Source organism: Elephas maximus, chromosome 2, assembly GCF_024166365.1.
Source record: "Elephas maximus indicus isolate mEleMax1 chromosome 2, mEleMax1 primary haplotype, whole genome shotgun sequence".
NCBI classification, from domain to species: Eukaryota; Metazoa; Chordata; class Mammalia; order Proboscidea; family Elephantidae; genus Elephas; species Elephas maximus.
Genome location: NC_064820.1, coordinates 154,727,851 through 154,750,940, shown reverse-complemented (window position 1 = coordinate 154,750,940; position 23,090 = coordinate 154,727,851). Strand labels below are relative to the sequence as shown.

At 46.3% G+C, this 23,090-nt stretch overlaps 1 protein-coding gene across 17 annotated transcripts in view; it reads right to left on the bottom strand.

Moving 5' to 3' along the window:
- Positions 1-23,090, bottom strand: part of LOC126070084 (protocadherin gamma-C4) — a 166,448-nt gene that overhangs the window by 87,905 nt on the left and 55,453 nt on the right. Inside the window, exons 1-2 of one of the 17 annotated variants that reach the window (XM_049873907.1) lie at positions 18,164-23,089; positions 15,871-16,132 (exon numbers count right to left, since the gene is read on the bottom strand). The exons of 11 other annotated variants lie outside the window; for them this stretch is intronic. In XM_049873907.1, the coding sequence (XP_049729864.1) occupies positions 16,124-16,132; positions 18,164-20,569 (2,415 nt within the window). In that variant the 5' untranslated portion in view covers positions 20,570-23,089 and the 3' untranslated portion in view covers positions 15,871-16,123. 5 more of the 17 variants (XM_049873900.1, XM_049873889.1, XM_049873897.1 and 2 more) reach the window with 5 other exon arrangements.

The following is a 23,090-nucleotide window of genomic DNA, read 5'->3' as shown; positions in this document are numbered from 1 at the left end:
TTACCTGTTTAAAAGTCTTAGCTGCTTCAACACTAGGTGTTAAAATGCTAGCCAACAGCACTGAGGAGCTATTTTTGTTGAGGCTACCTTGAGTGGCTGGACAATAATCAACAGATGTCAGAAAATTAAATTCTGGATTAGCTCGATCGTCAGGTACGCACAAATTACAGGCATAGGGCAATGTGCCCTCACTGTAGTTGGGAGGAAGCCCGGGATCAGACTTGGCACAGAGAACAGACCCAAAGCAGATCCCGGAGGCGGGGCTGGAGGAGCGTCGCAAACGCAGGGCAACGGCCAGAGTCACTGCAAGGAGGAAGAGCACGGAGATCAAGGCCAAGGCCACCACCAGATAGAACTGCAGTTCGCCCTGGGGGTCAGAGGGCTCCGGGCGGTCTCTGTAGTCCGGCAGAGCCTCCTGCAGGCTGTCTGCGAACACCAGGAGCAGTGTAGCGGTGGCTGAAAGGGATGGCTGTCCTCCGTCACGCACAGCCACCAGCAGGCGCTGGCGGGGCGCGTCCCTGTCGCCCAAGACACGCGCTGTGCGCACCTCACCCGTGCGCAGTCCTAGGCTGAAGAGTCCAGGCTCGCTGACCTGCAGCACGTGGTAGGACAGCCAGGCGTTGTGCCCAGAATCTGCGTCCACCGCCACCACCTTGGTGACCAGATAACCCGGCTGCGCCGCACGTGGCACCATGTCGAAGAGGGCTGAGCCGTCGGGCTCCAGAGCTGGGTACAGCACCCTGGGCGCGTTGTCATTGCGGTCGTCCACCAGCACGCGCAAGCTCACATTGGCGCAGAGCGCGGGAGAGCCCTGGTCACGCGCCTGCAGCGTCAGCTCGAAGGTGCGCAGCTGCTCGTGGTCGAAGGCTCGCTGCGCGAACACCACCCCACTCTGCGCGCTCACAGACACGTAGGACGACAGCGCTCGAGGGTCCAAGTCGCTGGTCACGATAGAGTAGGACACTTGGCCATTCGGCCCCAGGTCTGGATCCGAGGCGCCGACGTGCGCTATGGAAGCGCCGGGAGGGTTGTTTTCTGGCACATGAACCACGTAGGCTGACTGTAGGAAAACGGGTGCGTTGTCGTTGACGTCAGCGACGTGCAGAGTGAGGCTTATGCTGGAGGAGAGGGGCGGCTTGCCCCTATCGGTGGCTGTGATGGTGACGTTATACTCTGGGGTCCGCTCCCGGTCCAGAGCCCCGTCTGTTACTAGTTTGTAGTAATTCTTAGAGGAAGAATGAATCTTGAAAGGAGGGTCTCTTCCTATATTACACCAGACTTCTCCGTTTTCCCCAGAATCCCGGTCCCGTGTTTTGAAGAGGGCTACCACCATTCCGGGACCTGAATTCTCCAAAATCCGATTAGAGAGAGAGGTGATTATTATTTCTGGGACGTTGTCGTTTTTGTCCAGAACTTCTATAATTATTTTACACTGTGTAGAAAGAGATCCTCGATCCTTTGCTTCCACATCCATCGTGTATCTTTTTACATCTTCAAAATCCAAGGACTGATTAGTTATAATGTCTCCGGTAGTTGAATCCAGAGAAAACACGTGTTGGGCTTTGTCAGCCACATTAAGTAACGAGTAGGTGATTTCCGCGTTGACGCCCTCATCCCGATCGGTGGCCCTCACCCTCAGCACGGAGGTGCGGGGAGGCACGTCTTCCCTCAGGCTGACCCTGTACACGTCCTGGCTGAACACAGGGGGGTTATCATTGGCGTCAACTACGTGGATCCGGATCTGTGCGGTGCCGCTTCGGGGCGGGTCTCCGCCGTCTAACGCCGTCAGGACCAAGTGGTGAGCGCTCTGCTCTTCTCGGTCCAGGGTCTTCTGCAGTAGTAATTCTGGATATTTGCCACCATCGGGATTGTCTTTCACCACCAACGAGAAATACTCATTAGGGCTTAACTGGTATTTGTTCAGTGAATTCATATTGATATCGGGATCTTTTGCAGACTCAAGAATTGTTCCCATTCCTGGGCTCACAGATTCACTGATTTCTAAGTTTATCTCATCTTTGCGAAATTGAGGGGCGTGGTCGTTAATATCCTCAACAACCACAATGACATGAAAAATATTTAAAGGATTTTCCACCACTGCTTCCAGCTGCAACTCACATATTCTTCTCTCTCTGCATATCTGTTCACGATCTATTCGGTCCTTCACAAGCAGGTTCCCGCTCTCCAAGTCTATGCTGAAATGCGGCTTCTCCGCGCTAACTCGCAGCTTCCGAGCCGACACATCCTGGACACTGAGCCCTAGGTCCCTGGCGAGGTTCCCCACCACGGAGCCCTTGGCCAGCTCCTCGGGAATCGCGTAGCGGACCGGCTCGCAGAGCGCGGGGCAGAACAAAGGCAGCAGGAAGGCAAACGGTACCTGCCGCCGGCCGGCCAGGCGCCTCTGCGCGCAGCTCCCTCCCATTCCGCGCTCCGGTTCTCTCTGGGCCCCCGCGTTTCTGGGAGGCTGAAGGAACTGCAGTCCGCGGCGTCCCCGGAAGAGCGTTCGGCCCCGGACAGGCGGAGCCCCCAGTCTCGGGTCTGGGAATCCGTGTGCGCTGGGCAGGATCTGCGCAGCCGGGAGCTTCAGTGTGTGAACGGGTTTCCTTCTGTGTTGGTGGCTGCGCAGGAAATCCCAGATTGGAGGCTGAGGGATCCCGGGCGTCAGCGCTTGCTCTGCACTGGCCGACAGCGGCGCCCAGAGGCTGAGTGTGGGACCGCAGCCTCGGTTTTCTCTCCATTTCTATTTCAGGAAATCTTTTTCTTTACGTACAAGTTGACAAGAGCTAAACTATTTGAATCTTATGGACATGGCCATGACTATCATATCTTCGTATACATTAAAATTTGAAGTTATTTTGAATAGATAAAAATATTTTAAAATAAAGAATAGAGTGAAAAGTTGGACTCCTATCCCAATGCCCACTTATATCTCGTTCCTCCATCCAGAGGCAATCACTGTTGTTATTGTTAAGGGTAATTATCCATGAAGCCGACAGTGCTTAATTTAAGCAAAAAATTTTTGTCTTAACCCCAGCCCATATTCACCTAGGAAGTAATCGTATTTTCGACCTATATTTAGGAACTGGAATGCAGCCATTCCCATATTCATTACATTCAGATCGCTGTGCACTGCATTTAAATACTTAAATTTAAAAACATTTACTTACAATAGCTACAGTGCCCAAAGGTAGGTTTTTTTTTTCTTTTTACCAATTATGTGAGATGGATGTATAATATTTTTGACTTCCATGGAGATAAGTTCAAATGATAATTTCGATGATTTGATGGTTAATAACTACAGCCCCGAAGGGTGCGCTCTCCTTCCACAGACCTATCACTGAACAACTGTTAATATGAAGAAAAATAATATTCTCATAATATTTTGACGCACATTAGAACACTCTTTGACTTCATGTTACCGTATTAGTTTAAAAGAATATTAGTAATCATTTAAAAGGAAGAGACCAAACCAAATACATCACTATAGTCAATCAACTATCTGCCTCCCCAATCCATATTATTTGCAGCCTTAGAGGAGAATTTAACAAAAAAGACAAAAAGAGCAGAAACCAAGATTTCCTTAGAGCTAAGCTTCTGTAGGCTCCATAGACTCCCTATTGCATAAGAAAAGTCAAATCACCGTGCATATCTTCTACACAGCACTATGAGATCAGACCGTCACAGGCACAAGGATGCTGCAGTGCCACTAGGTATGACTGCAGTTGGAAAAGGTTAAGCATACATCATTATGGACGGACACAAATTGACTGACACTGCTGTATACAAGTCTTCTCTTAGGAATCGGCACTATTATAATCAACAAAATTATGAAGTATAAGGCTCTGCAAAACTAATCATAGCAGCCTTAAGATAAGAGGTCTTCATTGGGACTAGATGAATGTTTACCAGAAAGTAAAAGAAGCCAGTCTTGATAACCAACCAATTTCATTCTTTGATGTTTGCAAAAGAGGTAAGTACCATGGAAACTGTGGGGAAAGTGATGAAAATGTGAAGATTGACTTTTTCCATCATGCTGCAAGTCTAAAAGTAAAACCAATTTAAAATTTTAAAATGAAAGAAAATGAATAAAAATAGAACTCACTGGAACCAAAGGTGTATCTTCTATAGGAAACCTCGAATCATCTAACAAAGACAAAGGATCTTTTTTCTCACAGCTCTCCTGGCTGATGAGTGTGTCCGCGTAGTTGGGCTGGGGGAAGATAATGTGGCTCTTTCCAGAGTCCGCCGTGAGGGAGACCTCGTGAGAGTAGGTCTGCAGGAAGGCCCGCACCCCGTCCACGCCCACAAATTGCGAGGCTGGCAGGGTCGGCAACACACTGCCCGAAGCCTGGAGCAGACGTTTTGTGTGCCAGCGCCGCAGCCTGAGCGCCAGCAGCACAATAACAAAAGCAAAGAAAACACAGGAAACACTGGCCACAGCCACCACCAGGTACAACGTGAGGCCCGAGGCAGTAGGGTCCGCAGGGAGCTCGAGACTGCCCAGATCGGCCAGGACGTCGGGGATGCTGTCGGCCACGGCCACGGTGAGTGTAACGGTGGCCGAGAGAGAGGGCTGACCATGGTCCTGGACGGCCACCACAAGGCTCTGCTTGAGCGCGTCTCTGTCCTGCAAGGCCCGCGCAGTGCGCACCTCGCCGGTGTGCACCCCCACTGCGAAGAGCCCTGGCTCGCTGGCCTTGAGCAGACGGTAGGTCAGCCAGGCATTCTGTCCTGAGTCACGGTCAACAGCCACCACCTTGGTCACCAGGTAGCCAGGCTCTGCCGAGCGCGGCGCCAGCTCCACGCCGGTGGAGCCATCGGTGGGGACGGCGGGGTATAAGATCTCCGGCGCGTTATCGTTTTGATCAAGCACGAACACGCTCAATGACATGTTACTACTGAGCGGCGGGTCCCCGCTGTCACAAGCAGTCACCTGCATCTGCAACTCTCGAAACTGTTCATAGTCGAAGGAGCGCAGAGCATACAGGACACCAGTGTCGGAATTGATGGATACGTAGGAGGACAGGGGCGCCCCCCGGATGGTGTCTTCAGTCAGTGAGTAAGTCACCCGGGCGTTCTTCTCGCTGTCCGGGTCGTGTGCAGTTACGGAGAAGATGGAGACGCCTATGGGGTTGTTTTCTGGAATGTAGGTGGAGTAGGACACGTAAGAGAAGGCGGGTGGGTTGTCATTGATGTCTGCCACGTGCAGGGTGAGGTGTATTTCCGTTGATAGAGGTGGACTTCCCCCATCTGTGGCCGTAACCGTGATATTGTAAGAGGATACTAGTTCCCTGTCGAGGGCTCTGTCCGTCACCAATCTATAATAGCTGTCAATGGACTTTTCTAATTTAAAAGGCAGATTCCCAGAGATGAAGCAGGTGACCTGTCCGTTCTGCCCAGAGTCTAGATCGTGCACGTTTAAAAGGGCTATAACAGTTCCCGGAGGGGAATCTTCAGTCACTGGACTAAATACAGATGTGGTGGTCACCTCCGGACTGTTGTCATTTACGTCTTCGACAGTAATCAGGACTTTTGCTGTTGCAAGGTATGCTCCTCCGTCTTCCGCTTGGATTTCTATTTCATAGGAGTCTGTTTCTTCATAATCCAGATTTTCTGATATTTTAATTTCCCCAGTATTTTCGTTTAGCTGGAATTTCAACAAGTGTGTGTCAGGTAATTTTCGGAAGGAATATGTCACTTCCCCATTGGCTCCTTCGTCCCTATCGGTGGCAGTGACCGTCAGCAGTCGTGTGCCCACAGGCAGGTTCTCGGGAACACTGACTTGGTATTCAGGCAAGGTGAAGACTGGCGCATTGTCATTTGTATCGAAGACAGTCACACTGACAAGGGCAGTGCCAGATCGGAGAGGGTCGCCACCGTCGGAGGCCGTGAGGACCAGATGGTGCATCGCCTCTTCCTCGCGATCCAGGGCGCGCTCCAGCACCAGCTCCGGGTACTTGATGCCATTGGCTCGGCTCTGAACACGTAAGGAGAAGTGCTTATTCTGGCTGAGCTGGTAGCTTTGTAGGGCGTTCACGCCCACATCCGGATCCACAGCTTCCGGGAGCGGGAAACGCATCCCCGGAGGGACGTTTTCATTGATTTTTACATCTAGATTCTCTGCTTGGAATTTCGGGGCATTATCGTTAATATCAGTTACTTCTATTTCTATCCCGAAAAGCTTCACCCTATCTTCAACAAGGATGTTAAAATTCACCAGACACCGCTCGCTCTGAGCGCAGAGTTCCTCCCGGTCTATCCTCCCCGCAGTGATCAGGCTGCCGCTTCGCGGATTCAGAGCAAAGAGCTGCGTCCTACCTCTGGAGACAATGCGGACTCCGCGCTCCATCAGCTCCCGGGGCTCCAGCCCCAGGTCCTTGGAGATGTTCCCCACGAAAGAGCCTTTGTCTAACTCCTCAGGAACGGAGTAGCGGATCTGCCGGGCTCCAGTCTCCCGTAGCATGCAGAGGGAAAGACAGAGCAGGATCAGCTCGCTGCAGTCCGGGCGATTTCTTTGAGAGGCCATTGTTATTTGGCAACGGAATTCTCTCAAGATCCTCACCGGGCACGTTGTGTTTCAATTCTTTCCTTTTTCTTTCTGTGGCTGCCGGGAGTCTCTGTAACCTGCGCACCTTAAATTCCGGAGTGAGTTTCCCTGCAGTTGCAGAGCCAGTTTGTAGAAGCTGTGGGGCTTTGTGTAGCTGGAGCCCCGAGAATCCGGGTGGAGATCGGCCCGCGTTTCTCTCCTAGTAGGTAAACAGCGGCGCTCAGAGTCCTAAGAAGTTACTGCACCCACTGTATATTCAATAGAAAGTAAATGCTATTTGATTTTTGTTGGATATTTTTATCTTACTTCTTTGGTTCCTGAACTCATACAGATGAATAAATTACTATTTGTAAGTTACTTGGTGGAGGATAAGATGGAAGTAAAGTACAGTAAAATATTATAAGAGTTGATTAAATATATATGTAACACTCATTTTCCCAAATGTGCCCATTTTAAAAGGAAAATAATGCTTACTGTGTTTGATCTTTTAGCTATATTCTGAAAAGTCTTACAATTTTATTTGAAATTGTGATTTAAATGGTGCAGCTCTATTTGGTAACATTCATATGAAGTCCATATTGATATACCTCTTATAATTCACTTTAAAGCTTTTTAAAATTTAGATTTAATTTCACTAAATTTGTTTAGCACTAAGATTGCGGTAAGAGATATTCAAAAGACTCCTTTCTAAAATAATTTTATTGAGCCTTAATGAATTAAAAAATATATATACTTCTTCATATAGGTATATAATTTAACTTTTTTAAATGAACTGAGCAGTATAGTCACAAGCTAAAAGGAATATATATTACAGTTGAAAATTAAAATACTTGTGTTGTAATAAGAGAAAAATGTATTAGAATTTGAAGTGCTATGAATTTTTAAAATGAAATAAGAGCGAGGTAGAACTTTTTTTGGACAAGTGTTTATGTCAAATGACCTGTTCTTATCAGGACATTGATGCCAACATAAATAATTTCTTCTCTTAGGCAGAAACCCAAAGTAAAGTGGTTCACACATCTTCAATTGTGTGTGTCCATCAACCCAGCTGCAGGTCGTTCCTCAAGGATGAAGGTTTGGAATTTCACATCTTTCGTATGGGTTTTCCAGAAGGGTCTTTGTCACCATGCCCCCAAGTATGGAACACTTCAAAGGTTTTATCTTTTTTTTTTCAAAGACTTTATAGCAGAGAATCAGAGACAGAGGGCAAAGGCAACAAAATTTCATTTGCTTTCTTGGATATTTCTTTATCTTCCAAAGTAGAGGAAAAGAGATTGGGGATGAATACAATTTGAGCTCCAAGACAAGATGAGGACCCTGGCCTTCAGTGAGTGTGTGGTAAGATAATGTCAAAGAAACCCAGAAACCCCAAATTTGAAGAGAAAAATTCCTTTAGGGCAATGAGTATTTGGTTTTGGGGACCATAATAATCTCGGCAATGAACAAAGTTTTGATTCTTCTTCCAAGAAAAACGCGTACATATATAACTTTGCATACAATTTCAGAAAGTTCTTGGATCTGCTGACCACACCCTCCTTGGATGCTTACAGTGTGGAAAAAAAGAACTATTAAAATAAATGAAGATACTTAAAGACACCTTAGAGGTTCTTTGCAATAAACGTTTCTTTGAAAGGAGTACTCGCTTTGATATTTAAATGCTTGTCTGAATAGTTAAAAAATTTAAAAATCCATAAATAGGATACGGAAAAGTCACGTTAAATCTCAGCATGTTCAAATAGGCAGGATTTATTTATTTAGAAGCTAGGGCCACTACCTCTACTTTGCTAATCAGAGCTTGACAAGACACCTCCAATGTGGTTGCATTCTACAGAGCAATTCATGAACCAAATAAATCTTTTGAAAAATATAATTGCCAAAGAGTCAACGTTAAGAAGACAAGATGGTGATTTGCTATGTATTTGCTAAATCGGATTCCAGACATGAAAATGAAGTAAAAACCTGTTGCTGTTGAGTTGATTCTGACTCCTAGTGACCCTAAAGGACAGAGTAGAACTGCCCCGTAGTGTTTCCAAGGAGCGCCTGGTGGATTCAAACTGCCGACCTTTTGGTTAGCAATCATAGCTCTTAATCACTATACTACCAAGGTTTCTGTAAATGAAGTAGTACCCTTGAAATATGAGAAACTAGGAGATTGGAGAAGACACAAAAATGGAACTCACCGGTGTTAGAGTCTTGGGACGTGAGGTCAAGTCATCCCCACCAGGAAGTGGAAATAAGTCCCCAGAAGAATCATCGCAAACTATGTCTTGTTTGGAATGCAAGGGCTCACTACAGTTTAGGAGATTAAACTCTGTCTTTCCCGTCTGCGCAATACACAAATTGTAGGAATAGGGCAAAGTTCCCTCGCTGTAGTTGGGGGGAACAACGGGTCCAGACTTGGAGCAGAAACCAGGCTGAAAGCAGCTCCAGGTGGTGGGGCTGGAGTTGCGTCTCAGGTGCAGGGCGATGGACAGAATTACTGCGAGGAGGAAGAGCACAGAGATCAAGGCCAAGGCCACCACCAGATAAAACTGCAGCTCCGCCTGGGGGTCAGAAGGCGCCGGGTGGTCGCTGAGGTCCGGCAGCGCCTCCTGCAGGCTGTCTGCGAACACCAGGAGCAGCGTAGCAGTGGCTGAGAGAGGCGGCTGTCCTCCATCGCGTACAGCGACCAACAGGCGCTGGCGGGACGCGTCCCTGTCGCCCAAGACACGCGCTGTACGCACCTCACCTGTGCGTAGCCCCAGGCTGAACAGCCCGGGCTCGCTGGCCTGCAGCACGTGGTAAGACAACCAGGCGTTGTGCCCAGAGTCTGCGTCCACCGCCACCACCTTGGTGACCAAGTAGCCAGGCTGCGCAGCTCGAGGTACCGTGTCAAAGAGCGCTGAGCCATCGGGCCCCAGCGCTGGATACAGCACCCTGGGCGCGTTGTCATTGCAGTCGTCCACCAGCACGCGCAGGCTCGCATTAGCGCTGAGCGCGGGCGAGCCCTGGTCACGCGCCTGCAGCGTCAGCTCGAAGGCGCGTAGCTGTTCGTGGTCGAAGGCGCGCTGCGCGTACACCACCCCGCTCTGCGCGCTCACAGACACGTAAGAAGACAGGGCCCGCGGCTCCAGATCACTGGCCACGATGGAGTAGGACACTTGGCCGTTAGTTCCCATGTCCAGATCCGAGGCACTGACGTGTGTTATGGAGGCGCCAGGTGGGTTGTTCTCAGGCACGTGGACGACATAAGAGGCCTGGTGGAAAACTGGCGCGTTGTCGTTGACGTCCGTGATGTGAAGGGTGACGCTTGTACTATAGGAGAGGGGTGGCTTGCCTTTGTCGGTTGCTGTAATGGTGATGTTGTATTCTGGAGTCTGCTCTCGGTCCAGAATCCCATCAGTCACCAGCTTGTAGTAATTTGTAGAAGAAGAATGAATCTTGAAAGGAATGTCTCTTCCTATACTACACAATACTTCTCCGTTTTCCCCAGAATCTCTGTCCCGTGTTTTGAAGAGGGCAACAACCATTCCAGGGAGTGAATTCTCCAAAATGTGATCAGAGAGGGACGTGATGATTATTTCTGGGCTGTTGTCGTTTTCATCTAGGATTTCTATGATTACTTTACATGGAGTGGAGAGTCCACCTCCGTCCTTGGCTTCCACCTCCATGATGTATCTTGCCACATCCTCAAAATCCAAAGACTGGTTATTGGTAACCACACCTGTTTTCTCATCCACCGAGAACATGTGCCTTGTGCTCTGAGTAGTGCTCCGGAAGTAGTAGCTGATCTCCGCATTGATCCCCTCGTCCTGGTCAGTGGCTGATACCCGAAACACAGAGGTTCCCGGAGGCAGATTTTCACTAAGACTGATTCTATATTCGTCTTTACTGAACACCGGGTGGTTATCGTTGGTGTCCCTGACAAAGATTTCTATGCTCGCTGTGGCACTACGGGGCGGGTCCCCTCCGTCCGAGGCAGTCAATATCAAGTGATGAGACCTCTGCTTTTCTCGATCTAGGGATTTCTCCAGAGACAACTCGGGGTATTTACCACCATCGGAATTAACTCTAACTAATAACGAGAAATAAGGATTAGGGTTTATCTGATAATCTTTAACTGAGTTCGTGCTTATATCGGGGTCCGTGGCAGGATCAAGGGATATTCGTGCACCAATCGATACAGATTCAAAAATTTCTAAACGTATATCCTTTTTATCGAATTGAGGGGCGTGGTCGTTAATATCCTCAACAACCACAATGACATGAAAAATATTTAAAGGATTTTCCACCACTGCTTCCAGCTGCAACTCACATATTCTTCTCTCTCTGCATATCTGTTCACGATCTATTCGGTCCTTCACAAGCAGGTTCCCGCTCTCCAAGTCTATGTTGAAATGCGGCTTCTCCGCGCTAACTCGCAGCTTCCGAGCCGACACATCCTGGACACTGAGCCCTAGGTCCCTGGCGAGGTTCCCCACCACGGAGCCCTTGGCCAGCTCCTCGGGAATCGCGTAGCGGACCGGCTCGCAGAGCGCGGGGCAGAACAAAGGCAGCAGGAAGGCAAACAGTACCTGTCGCCGGCCGGCCAGGCGCCTCTGCGCGCAGCTCCCTCCCATTCCGCGCTCCGGTTCTCTCTGGGCCCCCGCGTTTCTGGGAGGCTGAAGGAACTGCAGTCCGCGGCGTCCCCGGAAGAGCGTTCGGCCCCGGACAGGCGGAGCCCCCAGTCTCGGGTCTGGGAATCCGTGTGCGCTGGGCAGGATCTGCGCAGCCGGGAGCTTCAGTGTGTGAACGGGTTTCCTTCTGTGTTGGTGGCTGCGCAGGAAATCCCAGATTGGAGGCTGAGGGATCCCGGGCGTCAGCGCTTGCTCTGCACTGGCCGACAGCGGCGCCCAGAGGCTGAGTGTGGGACCGCAGCCTCGGTTTTCAGTTTTGAATCCAAGTCATTATCTCCAGAATGTATTTATTGCTCTTCGATGATGCTGTTATATAATAGGTCCCATTTTGAGTTTTACCATAGTATTACAGAAGATATTTATATGCTTGGGGTTTTAGAGAGATTTATTGTGGACCATTTTAAACTTATACAAAAGTAGAGAGTATGGTATATTGAACCCTCATATACCCACCACCCAGCTTCAACTATTATCCACACAAGGCAATATTGTTGAATATATACTCCACTCCCCCACTATTTTGAAGACACATCATTTGAATTAACACTTCTTTTTAAGATGAGACATTAAGAAGGGCAGAAATTTAATCTCTAATCCTACCATGTTCTATAATCTGTTACTAATTCACAATAAATCCTGCCTAGAAAACTAGAATTCAGCACTTTCTACACTCTGCCCATTCATCCATCCAGTGAGCCGTGTGTTGTTTTTAAAGGCAAGTGACTTTTTTTTGTGTGTGGAAGCGAATAGCCAGAGACTGCCTACCATCAACTATCTATGTTACCACATTTTCCCAAATTAAAGTATATTTTAATATTAATGAATACTAAGTTCTAAAGGTTAATCCTTGGGATAGAAATCTAAAAATGACAATTTTCCTGTTGCATGGTTTAAAATATGACCCTGAACGATGCTTTAGTTCTTTCCCACTAGCAAAGGAATAGTGTCTGAAATATTTATCTCTGTATTAGTCTGTATCTCTTAATGGATTTCCAGACATGGTATTCTTTGTTTGCTCATAAGTAAAACAACATGAGTTCCAAAAATAATTACAATGGCAAAATAATTCTATTTCCATGGAAACGTCAGCAGTCACCAATGTATTTATGATCACATGTTTAGAATTTTGTGTCAACTTTGAATGTTATTTTCAAATCGTTTTCTGGAATGTCATTTGTTAATTGACACCTGACAATATTTATGCTTTAATTAAATTAATATATTATTCCTTTTTATCACTAAATTCAGTAATATATTACTCCATAGCAATTCCCAAGAATCTTTTCCTAAATAATCTCCCATATTCAGATTTATTTCCAGCCTCAAAGGTTGAGGAATTGAGCCAGAAATAACAGATACTTGAAGTAGAATTTTTATTTCCCTAGTTTCATCCATCCACAATCTCAGAACCCCTCTTGAGTAAGCATAAACTACACGAAGAAAGAGTGCAAACTATCCTTTATAATCTAACATCAAGAATTTGTCAGATTCCTAAGATTATTCAGGAACATAACCTACATACAATGTTAAGAGCTTAAAACCTTTGTAGAGTATGGGAATAAGGATGTTACAATTTTCACCATTAAGGTAATAAAAGCATGCTTCACTGTGGTTTGGAAATAGATGATATAACCGAAGCTTGGATCTTCCTCAAATTTAAGAAAAGTCTACATGCAAATGGCCTCTACACTTCAAAGGGGTGTTGTCCAGTCATATAAACAGGAGGGCTTTGAGTTACTGTTTCTCTAAGAAGAATAAATTTGTTTGGTTATTAATTTACCCTTACTAAACAGATGTGCTTACAAAAATAGCATCAGCTGTAGAGATGGTTTTAGGGATAAGAATTTTACAAACTGGCCATTGGAGATATTAATCAACAAACTTCAGGAATGGGAATTCAGTCCTAGGAATTAGTAGTGAGCCAATCACTGTAACCCGACCCAATAACAAATCACCGCGACCTGAAAGTCGGAATCAGTGCAAGATAATGAGAGCTGACCTAAGAGGAATAGCTTTCATTGAGATTAGGCTAATTATTATGAGACAGTGAAAACTATATACGTGATGTAATCAATAAATGCCTCCTTTGGAGTTTGGAACAAAAATTAGGCCCCATGAAAGCTTAAATAAAGGTGAGAAAACCATTAAAATCGAATTACCCTATCTGAAATGCAGAAACCTAAAGAGAGAGCAACTTCTTAGAAGAAAAAGGATGAAATAGAACTTACTGGAACCAAAGGCGTGTCTTCGATAGGAATCTTGGACTCATCTGAAACACACAAAGGCTCGCTTTTCTCACAGCTCTCCTGGCTAATAAGTGTGTCCGCGTAGTTGGGCTGGGGGAAGATCAGGTGGCTCTTCCGCGAGTCCGCGGTGAGCGAGACCTCGTGGGAATAGGTCTGCAGGAAGGCCCGTACCCCGTCCACGCCCACAAAGTGCGAGGCTGGCAGGCTTGGCAACACGCTGCCAGAAGTCTGCAGTAGGTGCGACATGTGCCAGCGCCGCAGCCTGAAAGCCAGCACCACAATGACAAAGGCAAGGAAGACGCAGGAGACCACTGCCACAGCCACTACAAGGTAAAGCGTCAGCCCGGAAGCTTCTGGGTCCGCAGGGACCTCGAGGCTGCTCAGGTCGGCCAGGACATCAGGGATGCTGTCCGCCACGGCCACGGTGAGCGTGACAGTGGCCGAGAGAGGAGGCTGGCCGTGGTCCTGGACGGCCACCACCAGGCTCTGCTTGAGCGCGTCTCTGTCCTGCAGGGCCCGCGCAGTGCGCACCTCGCCGGTGTGCACCCCCACCGTGAAGAGTCCTGGCTCACTGGCCTTGAGCAGGCGGTAGGACAGCCAGGCGTTCTGACCCGAGTCTCTGTCCACCGCCACCACCTTGGTCACCAAGTAGCCAGGCTCTGCCGAGCGCGGCGCCAGCTCCACGCCGGTGGAACCATCAGTGGGGAGGGTGGGGTACAGGATCTCTGGTATGTTGTCGTTTTGGTCCAGCACAAACAGGCTCAGCGATACATTGCTGCTGAGTGGCGGATTCCCACTATCACTTGCGGTGACACGCATCTGTAGGTCTCGGAACTGCTCATAGTCGAAAGATCGGAGTGCATACAGGACACCTGTGTCAGAGTTGATGGAGACGTAGGAGGACAGTGGTGCCCCCTGGATGGTGTCCTCTGTCAGGGCGTAAATAACCCTGGCGTTCTCCTCCCTATCTGGGTCATGAGCAGTCACAGAGAAGATAGAGGTGCCTCTGGGATTATTTTCCGGGAGGTAGACTGAGTAGGAGGCACGAGAGAAGGCAGGTGGATTGTCGTTGATGTCAGCAACATGCAAGGTGATGTGAGTTTCTGTGGACAGGGGCGGGGTTCCTCTGTCGGTCGCTGTCACTGTGATGTTATACTCAGAGACTTTTTCTCTGTCAAGAATTTGGGCTGTCAACAATCGATAATAATCATCAATTGAATTTTCTAATTTAAATGGTAGGTTCTCCTGGATAGAACAGACAACTTGACCATTCTTTCCAGAGTCTCTGTCATGAGCATTAAAAAGAACCATTACGGTTCCCGGAAGAGCGTCTTCCCTCACTGGGCTAAACAGAGATGTAATGGTCACTTCTGGCCTATTGTCATTTACATCCTCCACAGAAATGAGCACTTTGGTCCGACCCTTTAATCCCCCACCATCTTCAGCTTGTATTTCCATTTCATAAAAAGCACATTCTTCATAATCTAGACTTTTTGCTGTTGCTATTTCCCCAGTATTTTCATTAAGTTGGAATAATGGAGATTGTTTTTCATTAATTTTCCAGAATTTATATGCCACTTTTCCATTGGCTCCCTCATCTGGGTCCGCAGCTCTTACAGTTAGCAGCCGGGTACCCCGGGGCATGTTCTCTGGAAGTTTCACTCGGTAAACCGGTTGAGCAAAAACTGGGGCATTGTCATTTGTATCCAGCACTGTCACAAGGATGCGCACCGTGCTGGAGCGACGAGGGTCGCCGCCATCGGAGGCGGTGAGGACCAGGTGGTGAGCAGCCTCTTCCTCGCGGTCCAGAGAGCGCTCCAGCACCAGCTCTGGGTTTATAGTTCCATCGTCTCCAGTTTGCAAGTCCAGGGAGAAGTGGGGATCGGGGCTGAGCTGGTAGCTCTGGAGGGAGTTGACGCCCACGTCCGCATCTAAGGCTTCTGGGAGTGGATAACGAGTTCCAGGCGGAGCGATTTCGTTAATTTTGACTTCCAGATTTTCATCCTGGAATTTTGGGGCGTTGTCATTGATATCAGTTACTTCTATTTCAATTCCATAAAGTTGTACTCTGTCTTCAATCAGGACTTTAAAGTTAACTAAACATGGTGCGCTCTGAGCGCAGAGTTCCTCCCGATCTACCCTGCCCGCAGTGATCAAGCTGCCGCTTTTGGGATTCAGAGCAAAGAGCTGGGTCTTACCTCTGGAGACGATGCGGACTCTGCGCTCTGACAGCTCCCGGAGTTCCAACCCCAGGTCCTTGGAGATGTTGGCCACAGCATAGCCTTTTTCTGTCTCTTCAGGCATTGAATATCGGATCTGACTGGCTGTGGACTCCCACAGCGTCCCCAGGAAAAAGCCCAGCAGGACTAATCTTCTGTTTTGCTGGCGACTCTTTGGAGCTGCCATTGTTGCTTCGCTAAGGAACTTTCTCAGAATTCTGTTTGTAGACGTTGACTCGTTAGGTTCCTTTTCCCTTTTGCAAGTATGGTGATCTTTTTCTTCAGGAAAAAGCTTGATTGCCCCCAAGTTAAGAGGCTGAGGTGTGCCGGAGCCCCGGAGCCGGTTTGCGGAATCTGCGGGGCTTTGTGTACTTGTAGCTCTGAAAATCCGGATACAGCACCCTGAGGTTTTTCACAGAGTTGGTGAACAGCGGCGCTCAGAGTCTTAAGGCGTTACTACACCCACTGAGATAAGCAATACTTGATTATAGATGGCTGATGAAAACACTACTTTTTTTGAAATTACGACTTCATAGTCTCTAATGGGTTACTGCATTCATATTCCAAAATCAATTGCCATTTGTAGATATCCCAGTAGGAGTTCAAGTAGGGTGAAATTTCTATACATGTATTACTAACTCACTAGACTTTTTGGTTACTATTACATTAACTTATTCTCGATAGAATTTTGCTCTCTCTCTCTCTCTATATATGTATAAAACTCCAGATTCTTTTTTGTGGTGCTTCAATTTTTTCTGTACATCTTAACTATTTCAGTAATTAAGATTTAAGTAATTAAGACGTGCAATGCTCTGGAAAAATTCTAATTTTTCTAAATTTTATATGTTATATATTAATATGTGTATATTAAGTAACTTTTTGAACAACTATATATGGCTATATTATTTACTTTTGAATTATTTTTATATGTTTAAATTTACTTTGATGTAAAATTCCAGTAGAAAAATTTCCTTTATGAAAATAAATTAGTTAAGAGTTATATATGTATATTGTCACCTAATACTGCTTAAGTTTTACAGAATTAAAGTTTTAAAATTCTCATTTTTGTGACTGTTAAAACTTTCCCACTATTTAAAAAGACTAATTTTTTTCTGTTTGAATACAGCATTTGGAAGAGTCAAATGAGTACACGGTGAAAAGTCAGTGTCTATCTCACTCCTATGCAATTTTAAAGTAGTCTTAAACTTTTTATTTAAGGCATATGTTCTTAGGGTCATTTAAACTGAACAAAATATAGGAACAAATGTTTATCACTAAAAAGTAAAAAATAAGTGCCATTATAAGAAATCTCCAACAGTTCGTAAAGAAGCCATTAACTGAAGCATTTGCTAAAGGAAACCAAGCAAAAGGCTGATACTATGTAATGGCAACTTTGCATGCATACCACACTAGTAGTTTTTGCCTTAAAAATGGAAGAATGCAGGATTCCCTTTCCATCCTAGAGATAAAAGGATAACAGAAAACCTCTATCACTTTTATATGTAGAGTTCCAAACAACAACAACAATCCAGTGTCTCCTCTTTCCTTTTTTCTTCAATGATTATATGTTAGGGATCAGAGCAAAATAAATAGAGGCAATAACTTTTCCTTTTCTTTTATCAAGTTTCTTCTTCTGGCAACTATAAGAGGAAGGAGAGGATTTTGGATCCATGAACCAATGTCGAAAGAGAAAATACAATAATGTGGACCTTCTAATGAGTTCATTGAGTGCTCTCTTTCTCTCTCTCTCCCAGCATATTTTATACAATTTTAGGGGATTCAAAGAATCATGAATCAATTAGGTAGGTATAAGGAACCAGACATAAGGAATAAACACAAGAAAGAGATGTAAACTTTGACAGTGAAATTGGTGAGGGAAGATACCTAGTAGTAACATAATTACTTTGCTCTAAAAGTTGAATTACCTACTTTAGATCAAATGTTAGCTTATAATAAAAATTTAAATATATGTTGAATAGTGAATGAGACAATTCATGAGTAAATTTCATTAGCTTGGAAAAAAAGAGAAGAAAGTTGTCCATTCTTTTTGCTGTGAAGCTAAGACCACACCCTTACTACTTTGTAATTTGAGCTTGGTAATAAGATACCTCCATTTCATAAGCCACATACAAAAAAAAAACCTTGCCAACAAGCTGATTCCGACTTATGGCGACCCCAGGTGTTACAGAGTAGAACTGCTCATTAGTGTTTTCTTGACTGTAATCCTTATGGAAGGAGATTGTCAGGTCTCTCTTCCGAGGCGCTGCTGGGTGGGTTCCAACCGCCAACCTTTAATTTAGTATTCAAGTGCAAACCTTTTTCACCACCCATGGTACTCCCAATTCATGCTGTCCTTGAAGAAAAGAAACGCCAGCTTTTTGACTCACTATAACTTTCTTAAGACAACTGACTAGATATGATAATGGAAATATTTTCATGTAAATACGGAAAATTGGGTAGATGGTAAAAAGGAAGAGACACTGAAATGAAACTCACCGGCGTTAGAATCTCAGGATGAGAAGTCCACTCACTTGAACTACACGGTGGAAATAAGGCCCCTGAAGGATCACCGCAGACTATGTCTTGTCCTGAATTCAATTGCTCATTACATTTCAGGAAATTAAATTCCGTCCTTCCTGTCTGTGCAACATACAGATTGTAAGAATAAGGCAAAGTCCCCTCACTGTAGTTGGGGAGAACTACGGGTCCAGACTTGGAGCAGAAGCCAGGCTGAAAGCAGTTCCAGGGGGCGCAGTTGGAGGAGCTTCGCAGGCGCATGGCAATGGCCAGAATCACCGCGAGGAAGAAGAGCACGGAGATCAAGGCCAAAGCCAAGACCAGGTAAAACTGCAGCTCAGCTTGGGGGTCATGGGGCGCCGGGCGGTCGCTGAGGTCTGGCAGCGCCTCCTGCAGGTTGTCTGCGAAGACCAGGTGCAGCGTGGCTGTAGCAGAGAGGGACGGTTGCCCTCCGTCGCGCACGGCGACCAGCAGGCGCTGGCGGGCCGCGTCCCTGTCGCCCAAGGCACGCACTGTCCGTACCTCGCCCGTGCGCAGCCCCAGGCTGAAGAGTCCGGGCTCGCTGGCCTGTAGCACGTGGTAGGACAGCCAGGCGTTGTGCCCAGAGTCTGCGTCCACCGCCACCACCTTGGTGACAAGGTAGCCCGGCTGCGCGGCGCGTGGGACTGTGTCGAAGAGCGCTGAGCCGTCGGGCCCCAGCGCTGGATACAGCACCCTGGGCGCGTTGTCATTGCGGTCGTCCACCAGCACGCGGAGGCTAACGTTGGCGCTGAGCGCGGGCGAGCCCTGGTCACGCGCCTGCAGCGTCAGCTCAAAGGCGCGCAGCTGCTCGTGGTCGAAGGCGCGCTGCGCGAACACCACGCCGCTTTGCGCGTTCACAGACACGTAAGAAGACAGTGCCCGCGGTTCCAGGTCGCTGGCCAAGATAGAGTAGGATATATGTCCGTTGGGCCCCAAGTCCGGGTCAGAAGCGCTGACTTGAGCAATGGAAGCACCGGGAGGGTTGTTTTCGGCCACGTGGACCACATAGGCGGCCTGGTGGAAAACTGGCGTGTTGTCGTTGATGTCAGCGATGTGCAGAGTGACGCTTGTTCTGGAGGAGAGTGGCGGCTTGCCTCTGTCAGTGGCTCTGATTGTGACATTGTACTCTGGTGTTTGCTCTCGGTCCAGGGCTCCGTCTGTCACCAACTTGTATGAATTTCTGGACGAAGACATTACCTTAAAAGGGACTACACCTTCTAACCAACAATCAACCTCCCCATTTTCCCCAGAATCTTGGTCATGTATTTTGATCAAAGCAATCAGTGTTCCCAGCACTGTGTTTTCCAGAATCATTTCGAGTAGAGAATGAACTGTAATTTCTGGGCTGTTGTCATTTTCATCTTGAATATTAATTTCAACCGTACATTGTGCGACGAGTCCTCCACCGTCCCTCCCTTCCACCACTATAGAATATTCTTTGATTTCTTCGAAATCCAACGTCTTTAGAGTTGTAATTTCCCCGCTGTTTGAATTGAGATCAAAGACTTGGCCAGCTCTGTGGAAGGAATAAGTGATTTCTGAGTTGACGCCCTCGTCCTGGTCGGTGGCTGACACCTGGAGCACAGGGGTGCCAGGGGGCAAGTTTTCCCGAAGGCTGACCCTGTACACGTCCTGGCTGAATACAGGGGGGTTATCATTGGCATCAGTAACCCGGATCTGGAGCTCAGTGGTGCCGCTTAGGGTTGGATCCCCGCCGTCCAAGGCATTCAGGACTAAGCGATGGTGACTCTGCTGTTCCCGGTCTAAAGGTTTCTCCAACACCAGTTCAGGGTATTTACTGCCATCTTTTTTTTCCTTAGTTATCAGTGAGAAACCAGGACTAGGAGTGAGTTTATAGTTTTGTAGAGAGTTCGAGCCAATATCCGCATCTTCTGCTCCCTCTAATATAAACCGCGTACCTGGCTGTGCAGACTCACTTATTTGAAGTTCGAAGGCAGTTTGCGTGAATTTTGGCGTGTGGTCATTGATATCATCGATCTCTACATTCACGTGATAAAAGTTCAGCGGATTTTCAGCAACAGCCTCAAATTCCAGAACACACGCTGGCTTCTTCCCGCATATCTGCTCCCTGTCTAGCCTGCTGCTCACAAGTAACTCTCCACTCTCTGTGCTCACAGTGAAGTAAGGCTTCTCCGAACTGACCCGCAGTTTTCGAGTCGGTAACTCGTGGACACGGAGCCCTAGGTCCTTGGCCAGGTTCCCCACCACCGAGCCCTTGGGCATTTCCTCGGGAATCCTGTAGCGGATCTGCTCGGAGAGCGCCAGGCAGAACAAAGACAGCAGGAAGGGAAAGAGCACTCGCCGCCTCTCAACCCAGCCCCACTCCCCAGCGCCGCTCCCCATCCCTCTGGCTCCCTTCAGTTCGCTCACCAGCCTGGAGACGCGGGGTTACAAACAACCTCTGTATTGCCGGTGTCTGGAGCTCCGATCGGCTTTTAATTCCAGTAGTGGGGGCCCGGGATTCTTCTTTTCCAGAGAAGGAAGGGGTGAAATGCTCGCGCTAGCGAGTCTGAGATGGGGCTGCCCTGGAAAGTGCGCTGCGGCTGCGCAGGAAGATCGCGAGCACCAAGGTCTGCACTTTGGCCAACAGCGGCGCCCAGAGTCCGCACTAGGAAACTGCAGCCTTTGCTGCTTCAGTTTAAGCAGCTACAAGCATTCTGGTCTAATTGACAAAGACAAGTTTTTATGTCTATAAAAGCTTAAATTATAAACACTTCCGTTAAGATATCTGTCCTCAAGTTTTAAAAGTGCTAGGAATATCATGCTGAGTCTTTATACACACCTACAAATATTGGTCCATTTATTTCGCATGCTACAACCATGTTTGAACTCGTACCTTAGGGTCAGGTCTGCAGTGGCTATACAGCAATGAATAAGACACAGTACGTGCCCTCAGGAACTTCATAATCTACTGCTTTCACTTCTCTTTATTATCTAAGATATGCTGAAATAATTCTTATCCTTCTTTCGTCAAATTTTATTCCTCCGACATTTTCATATAATGTTTGTACCACATATATGAGTTGGAAATTATTTTGTAAAGGTGTGCAGTTTTGCACCAATCTCCAACCACCTTTTCTTCCTGATATCAATGTTGTCTTTATAAATTATTTTCTTTTTACTCTTTTGACTAGTTTGAAAAATTATTCAATCAAGAAAATTGTTCCTGAGAGGTAGCCATGAGATGATTTACCCAACCAAATGCCCCTGATTCCTTTCTTTATATCACTTGAATTATGTCATGACCTTTATAGTGCATAAATTCATTCGTTCATCTATGCACCTGTGATACACTGAGGCAATGGCTTTGCAACTGGAAAAATTGAGCTCATGGTATGTTTATTTGCATAAATTTACTGAATAAAGTGAGATTTGGTCTAATTCTTATTAATTCAATTTGTTTAAAAAAATTTAAATGATTAGCGAACATTTTGCGGCAGGGTATGGATTTTCTTTTTTATTAGGGTAACTTCACACCTTTTAAACTTGCAAAGTATCAGTAATATAGTTGTCCCATCAAATGACTGTGCATCCAAACACCGCAAAAAGTATAAAGTTAACTCCCACCTCACTGTATAGTCATCTATATGCAAAACAGGACAGAACACTGAACAATCCTAGAGATATAGCCTTTTCATAAAGAGCAAGATTTACCATGTCATCCTCTTCCACCTGATGACAGTGAAATCAGAGGGTTAAATTTATTCAAACACCACAGAATACAGAAAGTGTGAAGTCCAGGTTGCATCATTTTAAACAGACTTGATCAGCTTGTTTAGAATTTGTGCACATGAAACTCTTGTTCTTAAAACCAAGGTTGCCCAATTCTTTGTCTTCAGGAGCCTGCAGACACATTACACGCGGCTGCGCAGCCAGAGCAGCTCATTGGAACTCTATTGAAACCTGTTCTTCTGTATTTTACAAAACTCACTTTCAGGAGTTTGAAACCATATTTTATTTCAGACCTGACTTGATTGTATTTTATTTTTTGGGAGACCAGTAGCCATTCCCAGCTTTAGATTCCATGTATGCACTGATAAAAGGCCTGGGTGGTCATTGACAAACAGACATAATATTTAGGGATCCATCCTTTAAAACTGATTTATATTTCAAAATATGGTAAAAAGTAGTAAAAAGTTTTGAAGGGATCAGAAAAGAGGTTTAAACTGAAGAAAATTTTAAGAGCCTAGTTATGGGTCCAAACCTTACACATACTCCTAAATATTCTGAGATGCGTTTTACTTTTACTAAGCTAATACCAGGATTTAGAAGTCTCAAAAATTCTTTCTGAGTCCTAATTTAGAATATATATAGGTCATTTGTACATACAAAAGAAAGCAGTACAATAGCAAACTTACCCTGAGTGGGTGGGTAACTAATTCTCAAGCCAATGAGTGACAATAAGAATAAAACAGAAGAAGGCTTAAAAAAAGTTGAGAGTTCATAATGAAAATATCTTGTCCAAGGCTTTTGAAATCAAGTGAAACAACTGATGACAGCGTTCAATTTTAAAGTACCACTACTAAAATAAACCCAAAACTTTTGTTGTGTTGAAAACTTTTTTTTCAACTCTATATTCCTGGTGGCACAATGGTTAAGCACTGGTCTGCTAATCGAAAGGTCAGTGGTTGGAACCCACAAGCTGCTCTGTGAAAGAAAGATGTGGGAGTCTGTTTTCGTAAAGATTGTAGCCTTGGAAACCCTATGGGGCAGTTTTACTCTGTCCTTCAGGGTCTCTATGAGTCAGAATTGACTAGACAGCAGTGGGTTTTTTGTTTGTTGTTTAAATCTTTGCATGCTTTTTTGAAAACACATAAAGTCCTACCAAATACAACTCTTCTAAAAATAAAAATAAAGAACAGAA